Raw genomic sequence first — 7889 nt, 5'->3', positions numbered from 1 at the left:
GTTAGTTTGTTCTACTTTGTGCGGGCGAATCATGGTTAGGTAAAATCACTGTGTATAAAGAATGGCACGGTCGTATCGCTTATCAGAGTGAATCCAAATCCAACGATGCCTACCAACTAACTGATAATCCTTCCTGTGGTTTTTGTGGAGACGCAGAGGTAAACACGGTCTTCAAATAGTAAAAAACACCTACTAATATGTACAGAAAAATATATAAAGCTGTTTTAGTGGAATGTATTCAACCGTCTAAGACGAATTAAGTACTCTCCATTTAATTCCACCATCTTTGCAGATACGTATTTCGACCACAACTGTGTGGTCGTCTTCAGTGTCTCGCACTTGACTCGACTTGCAATAAAATTAAATTGTGTCAATTGTGGGGGCAAAAAAGTGTCTTCTTCTTCTTCAATTGCATGAGTATGTATCTTGCGTGTCGAGAAAGTTTCCAACCCGAAAACATCCTAGACCGGACCGAGAGTCGAACTCGCCATCCCCGGATTGGCAATTCTACGCCTTTGCTCGCAAGGCTACTCTGCCGTAATCTAGCAAAGTGACGTATACGCCATTTTCCAAAAATGGGGTTAAAAAGTAGTACTCGTCGTTCTTTTTAACAGATAAATAGAAAACATGTATGTTGTACAATGGCGCATACGTCACTTTTTCAGATTACGACAGTACTGGAGACCCCTAAGGTAATGGTAAGGGTAAAGGGTAAGGAAGATGAATTATTCAACTTCCTATCAGTTCATAATGTGCACATTGCCATTATAACTGAAACATATTTAAAACCTGGACTCTTCATCAAAAGAGATCCAATTTTTTTTATTTACCGAAATGATCGTCTTGACAGCGCCTGTGCTGGGGTCGCCATTGTCATTAATAGACGTATCTTGAACATATTCTTCATTTGAAACCAAAATTTTTGAAACCTAGGGAGTTTCTGTTGAAACAATTTTTGGGTCTACGAGACGAGCCAGCCTAGGGCCGATCGTCTCGCTAATAAAGACAAACAAAAATTTGGGCAATTCTCTTTTATTGATGCCTACTTGCCTTTCCAGTTCCAATGGTAAAATTTTATTTGAAGATTGTTCTGCGAGATATTATACTATTCAATATCCCAATTTTCTTCCAGTCGAAATCCTTCTACAATTGATTTAACTTTACCGGATTCAAGTTAGCCGTGTGGCCAATTGGTAGCTCATACTGTATTTGATTTTGACCACTTTCCTGTGACGTTTGAAATCTAACAAGAAGACATTAATACTCCAATCAGCTCTACCTTTAATTATCATAGAGCTGATTGGAACTTATATAAAACGTATATCGATAGGAATTTTGATGTTGATATTCTCCTCGATACCAAAAGGGATATTGATAATGCTCTCGTATCTTTGACAAATTTAATTGTTGAAGCCAGAGGCATTGCAATTCCTAAATGTGAAATTAAATTCAACTCCATTATTATTGACGACGATCTTCAGCTACTCATCCGTCTTAAAATGTGAGGCGAAGGCAATACTAAAGAACTCGCGATCCAGCGTTGAAAATTATTTGGCGAGATTTGCAAAACGAAATTAAAAACGTTTAGCTATTCTGAGAAATACCAACTTTGAGAGTAATGTCTCGAAGTTGGATCCCAGTTCGAAACCCTTTTGGAAATTAACGAAAATTCTTAAAAATCCTCAAAAGCCAATCCCAGCGCTTAAAGAGGGAAATAAATTTTTTTCAACAAATGACGAAAAGGCTCAAAAACTTGCTCAGCAGTTCGAGAGTGCCCATATTTTTAGTCCAGGTCTCATAAATCCAATTGAAGATCAGGTTACACGGAGCTTCGAAGCCATTCTCAATCAAGAGAATGTGTTTGACCCTTCGTTGGGAACTAATTTGGATGAAGTGAGATCTATTACTAAAAAAATTAAAAATATGAATGCCCTGGGTGATGATGGTATTTTCTATGAACTTTGATTTCGTATTGTTTCGAAGTCTCGAAAGTAAATCTATATTTTGTTTCGTTCCGATCCGAATACATAGACATTTTAAATTTCGTTTCGTTTCGTTTTGTTAGGGAAAAGTGTGTTATCGCATACCCTTAGAAGCGGACGCCTCCAAGGTAGTCAAGTTAGGGAGTGTCAAGGTGGGATGGTCGGTGTGCCCTGTGGGCATATACGAGCAACCCGAAGTTTGCTTCGTGTGTCTGAAACCGAGACACAAGCAATGGGACTGCAAAGGCCCTGACAGAAGCAAGCTCTGCCGACGCTGCGGATTGGGTGAACATAAGGCACAATGAGCTTGAGCTTGAGCTTGATTGACTGCTCGTAGTTGCTACTCTATTATGACCAGAAGAGCTGATTTCTTGCACAGGGAACGAACAGATGTTTGCTTGGGACTGGCACACATCTCCAATGTACAAGTACTGGTGATCTCATTTGTTAGGTCATACTGGCGCCTGCCGCGTCAGAATGCAAGTCAATGTGGGAAGGGGGAGGAAATGATTATGCAATCACTGGCCCACTGCAAGCCGAATATACCTCTGCACTTGCCACGAGTTCATGCGGAATTTGTTGGAATTTCTGGGTTAGGTTGGAGAGGCAGAGGTCCGTCTTGGTTAACGAGCTGCCAATATGATAGATAGGAGAAGGTAACTGATGGAATTTATAATTGGATGTAGGAAACGAGCTCTATAGTTCATTTCCAATTCTAGCAGATTACTGTTAGAATACTCAAGTTGAAGGTATAGGAATAGTAATAGAAACTGTATGGAAGTCCATTTCCAGTTCTAGCGACTGCTAGAACTTGAGAAATAAAGAGAAAGATACAAAGTAGGAGAATGGAACGGACCTGGGATTGACCCAGTTCAAGAGTTGCTATGCGCCTCCTCGATGGTCGATCGAGCAGTTCGGTCGTATGCTGGATTGTTTGACGGCTAACTTGATGGGGCGTAGGCCGGTGGTGATAGCGGGGGACTTCAACGCTTGGGCCGTGAAAGAGGGAAACCGTTCCACGAATCAACGGAGGCAGATCCTGCTAGAATCACTGACCATGTTGGATGTGGACTTGGCCAATGTACCAAAAGTACCTACAGCTGGAACGGGGCCGAGTTGATTATCGACGTTACGTTCTGGAGCCCTAGCCAAACGCGTAGTTCGAATTGGAATGTAAATGATGGTTACACTCACAGCGACCACCTGGCGGTTCGCTACAGTATTGACCATACGACTAGCATTCAGCGGACGGAAGAAGGGGCGAGGCCTAGCCATCGTATATGGAAGACATCGTACTTCGACGACGAGGTGTTTAAGGAAGCGCTCCGCCGCGAGCACAATATTCTCGGTCTGAGTGGCGAGCAGCTGGTAACAGTACTCTCGCGTGCATGCGATGCCACCATGCCTAGGAAAGTCCACCCTAAGAATGGGAGGCCACCACCTTACTGGTGGACTCAAGCAATTACGAGCCTGCGCCTACGGGCACGGAGGCGGGTGGCAGCCGAGATCGTCACCTCGAAGCATGGCAGAAGTGCGAATGAATAGATGTATGCATGGACTGCACACGCCGCGCCGTGCTGGGTGTAGCGCAGGAATGTTGGTTTCTATGACTACTTTTACCCCGCGGCATGGCAGAGGGGTGTGGGTGAGCATCCAAGTCAGTCTCACATGGCATCCCATAAGGGATGCCAGAGCGAGAGTTATGTCGAATGACTAGAGTAGTATGTGTTAGCGCGAACTGAATGAAAGAAGTGAGCATCCAAGTCAGTCTCACATGGCATGATAAAGGTGGGCATACAAGTCAGACTCACAGGAGCGTCAGCACGAGTGCAAGCATGGACGCCTCAAGAAGAATTGGTTGGGAGATTGGAATAACCCATCTTGGGACGGAAATGGAATCAACTGCAGCTAGTTCGCCCCTAAACTGGAGCCAACGATTTCGGAGATCGTCTTCTAATGGTTCATCCCAAGACTTTTTGTACTCCCAAAGCTCCTGCATGAAACACTTAGCGAGTACGATGACAGGACCTACGAGCCCTAGGGGATCGTATAGACGAGCGGAATCTGAAAGCGCTATGCGTTTTGTGACGACACACTCTTCATTCCACTTAGGTACATGAAATCCTAGTTCGTCCGTTGAGGGTGTCCATTTTAGGCCTAGGGTTTTGACAGAGGCGGAAGAATCAAGATCGAGTACGGAACGTACGTCTCGGAGGTCGAATGGAATACTTTCCAGAATTTCGGGAGAATTCGACGACCATTTACGAAGACTGAGCCCGGCGGATTGCAGAAGCTCAAGGAGTTGAGCGCATATGACTTTCCCCTCGTCAACATTGTGGACTCCGCTTATCATATCGTCCATGTAGAAATCATTTGCAAGAACTACTGCAGCGGCTGGATGCGATGATTGCCCTTGTTTGGCCAACACCTGGAGGCATTTTGTGGCCAGATATGGTGCAGAAGATGTCCCGTATGTCACTGTCTTGAGTTGGAATATTCTAACCGGGTCACCAGGCTTGTCTTGCCACAGGATCTGCTGGAGGGGGCGGTCAACTGTATCCATCCAAATTTGCCGGTACATTTTTTCAATGTCGGAGATGATGGCAAACTTCGGCATTCGGAAACGCATAGTAATGCAAACTAGGTCCTCCTGAACCACTGGCCCCACCATCAAGGCGTCATTTAGGGATACCCCGGTATCTGTGACGCAAGACGCATCAAAAACGACCCGGAGTTTGGTCGTAATGCTATCCGGACGGACTACGCAATGATGCGGAAGGAAGTAGGCTGCTGATGACCTCGACATATCAAAAGGAACTTCCTCCATGTGGCCTAGATCCAAATACTCCTTGATGAATTTCGAGTAGGCTGACTTAAGAGCCGGGTTCGCTTCGAGACGGCGACTCAGCGATAGCAGACGACGCTTGGCTACCTCGTAGGACCTTCCAAGCTGACTCAAAACTTCTGGCTTCTTCGGCAACGCTACTACGAAACGACCAGTTTTGTCTCTGGTGGTGGTTGCAGCAAAATGTTCTTCGCAAGCTGTCTCCTCGATGGACATCGTACTTGAAGATTGACACGACTCTATCTCCCAAAATCTTGAAATGGAATCCTCTAATGAAAGCGTACTACAGACATGGCCGGTAATGATTAGATTTGGAGGTTGGCGTAGACCAACTCTACCGGAAACAACCCAACCCAGAGTGGCATTCTGGAGCACAGGCCTTGAATCAGCTTAACGAAACCATCCAGAAGTAGATCGTAGTACATTTCCATTCCGATGATCATATCTACGGAGGCTGGCTCGTGGAATTTAGGATCGGCGAGTTCTAAATCGGATGGCCATTGCCATGTGGAAAGATCGACGTTGTTAGAAGGCAGATCACGAGTTATTTCACCCAGGACGAAAAACTTCAAATCTGCACTGAAATCAGTGCAGTGGGAGTGAATTCTGAGGAAGACGGAATGGTTTGCTGTTGTTATGAAACCTCCTATGCCCCCGATACTATGGTGGTCCTTGGTCTTCCGTGTATGTAATCGCTGAACCAACCGTTCGAAGATAACATTCAGCTGTGAGGCTGGGTCTAGAAGAGCTCTGGCCCACAGTACGTTACCGCTAGAATCAACGACCTTGACTAGAGCTGTTTGCAGTAGCACCGTTGACCGAATGTCGGCGACCAAGGAGGTGAAACAGTGGCTGAGCGATGGGGTAGCGGCAGAAAGTGAGACTACTGGAGTGGCTGGCACTGGAGGCAGGTATGAAGTGTTTTGAAGGCTTCTAGCGTTCCGTGTTCTGAGTTTGTTCGGAATTGGGTGGACTGTGATTTGTTTCGGAGCTTGCGATTGGTTGGGATAGCGATTGTTTGCTTGCTGGTGTAGCATTGTGTGGTGCCTTTGCCCACAAACACGACATGCAGTGGAAGAACAGTTTTTTATCTGGTGATCAGGCGAGAGACAGTTGAGGCAAAGTCCTTTCTTCTTCACTAGCTCATACCTTTCTGCTACGGACGCGTTGCGGAACACGTCACATTTGAAGACGGAGTGCGATACTTGCTTGCAGAACGGACATGGCTTCGATGGAGCATTTACGACGGAATGGATGTTGCTAAACTTTGGTTTCTGTAAGCGAGCTGTTGGAGGGGGATCGCAAGATCGAGACTTCAACGGTGCGATAGACTGGAGTACCGTAGCATGGCTCCTCAGGAACTGGAGTAGGTCTTTGTATTCTGGAACATCAGTTGACTTATGGTGGTTCTCCCATTGTTTGAGTGTGGCAGAATCCAAGCGAGTGTAAACCATGTAAGCCAATATTACACCCCAACTATCAGTGTCAATTCCCATTTTGTGTACCATTTTGAGATTCCGTTCAAAATCGTCTATTAGTCGCACGAGAGAATCGTAGCATTCTCGTTTGACTGGATCGATGGAAAACAGCGCATCCAAATACGTTTTGACTACGAGCTTCTTATTGTCAAATCGTTTTTGGATTAGGTCCCAGGCAACCGAGTAATTTGCAGCAGTTATTTCGATTGCCTCCACAATACGTTTGGCTTCCTTTGTTAACGAGCCTACCAGGTAGGACATTTTGTCAACGTCGGACAAATTCGGGTTGGAATCTATAAGACTTTTGAATAAGTCTCTGAACGGTAGCCAATCAGTTATAGTACCATCAAACGAAGGAAGTTTGACCTCAGGTAACTTGATTCTGGATTGGACAGAGTTTGGGTTTCCGGAACCAGAAGCCACAGCTTGAACGACCGAATGGAATGGCGGATTTGCCCTTCGCTCAGCAGCTGCCAGAAAGCCAAGAACCTTCACGTAACCTTTCTCGAAATTATCGCGGATCTTACGATTCGCTGCTTCACGTTCCTCATCATCTTCATCCTCGTCAATTAACTCCAACTTCAGGCGAACAGACTGGAATTGCTCGGATGTTTCTTGCAATCTATTCTTCCAGCCCTCGACCAAAAACTTATCCCTATCTTCTTGGTAGGAATCCACAAATAGCAACAAATTCTGCATTGTGTTTAAGCAAAAACGCTCTTGTTTGCGAAGCGATTTCGAAGAAGGAGCCATATCGTGTGATTACAGTTTCTCAATGCGATCTCAGAACGATCAAGCTGTAAAGCGATCGACGCTCAAATCCAACTACAAACTTGCAAAGCGTAACCACCACCTAATGTTATTATTTCGCAAATCCGCAAACCAAAGCTCTTTTGTCAACGAACAAACAGAACGCCAAAAGTTCATCCGATGAAAGGGTTAGTACATACATGCACTCTACTTACAGTAGGCATCAGCTTCAACAGGGCAAATGGCAGTGACCCCTGCGTAAACCTCTTTGTCAGCGAGTCTGTCCCACTTTGAATGGATGAACCCAAGCCAAGCCAACTCCACGCGTTCGGAATACCCAAGCCACGATAACCACACTCCAACTTGGCGCGAGTTTCAGGACACTTTCAGGATACGTTCACCTTTTCCTTTTGCCGACCTATGCGGATTTATCACTTTTCTTTCCCTTTCCACTTCAGGGTATGCAGTCACTTAGCAGTTAATAACACAATCGTTCTTTCAGTCCGTTTTCGATCACCCGGACAGGAAGCAAATTAATTGGCCTTTGCACTTTCCAAGTGAAAATTGTCCACTTTATCTGTCAACCGAGCGAACAGACCAGATTCTCGCCAGGGTGTACGAGCACTTCGTTAAAGATTAGCGGTCACTTCATCCACGTTCTAGTTAAAACACTAGCACTTTGCTGCCACATGGCCTAAGCCAATTCTCGTACGGGCTATCAGTCACTTGATCACGGTGACCACTTTAATTATGATTTGATAGTCGCAAAGTCCGACACTATCACTACACTACGGAGAGTAATTCCACTCAACCGCGAACCGACTAACGACACTT

At 45.3% G+C, this 7889-nt stretch overlaps 2 protein-coding genes across 2 annotated transcripts; both read right to left on the bottom strand.

Annotated features, from left to right (window-relative positions):
- Positions 1-3789: 3789 nt before the first annotated feature.
- On the bottom strand, positions 3790-5043 carry LOC134221711 (uncharacterized). Its single transcript, XM_062700897.1, has one exon. It carries the CDS (start codon positions 5041-5043, stop codon positions 3790-3792), a length of 1254 nt encoding a protein of 417 aa, XP_062556881.1.
- Positions 5044-5132: 89 nt separating this feature from the next.
- On the bottom strand, positions 5133-7004 carry LOC134221710 (uncharacterized). The gene has a single exon (XM_062700896.1). The coding sequence runs from the start codon at positions 7002-7004 to the stop codon at positions 5133-5135; it is 1872 nt and encodes a 623-aa protein (XP_062556880.1).
- Between the last annotated feature and the right edge of the window lie 885 nt (positions 7005-7889).

The sequence above is a fragment of the Armigeres subalbatus genome, chromosome 3 (assembly GCF_024139115.2).
Source record: "Armigeres subalbatus isolate Guangzhou_Male chromosome 3, GZ_Asu_2, whole genome shotgun sequence".
Taxonomy (NCBI): Eukaryota; Metazoa; Arthropoda; class Insecta; order Diptera; family Culicidae; genus Armigeres; species Armigeres subalbatus.
The sequence above is the reverse complement of the archived record's forward strand: the minus strand, read 5'-3'. Positions and strand labels throughout refer to the sequence as shown.

Coding starts and splice junctions, on each gene's coding strand:
- LOC134221711 (XM_062700897.1), bottom strand. CDS start 5,043: ATGTCCATCGAGGAGACAGCTTGCGAAGAACATTTTGCTGCAACCACC.
- LOC134221710 (XM_062700896.1), bottom strand. CDS start 7,004: ATGCAGAATTTGTTGCTATTTGTGGATTCCTACCAAGAAGATAGGGAT.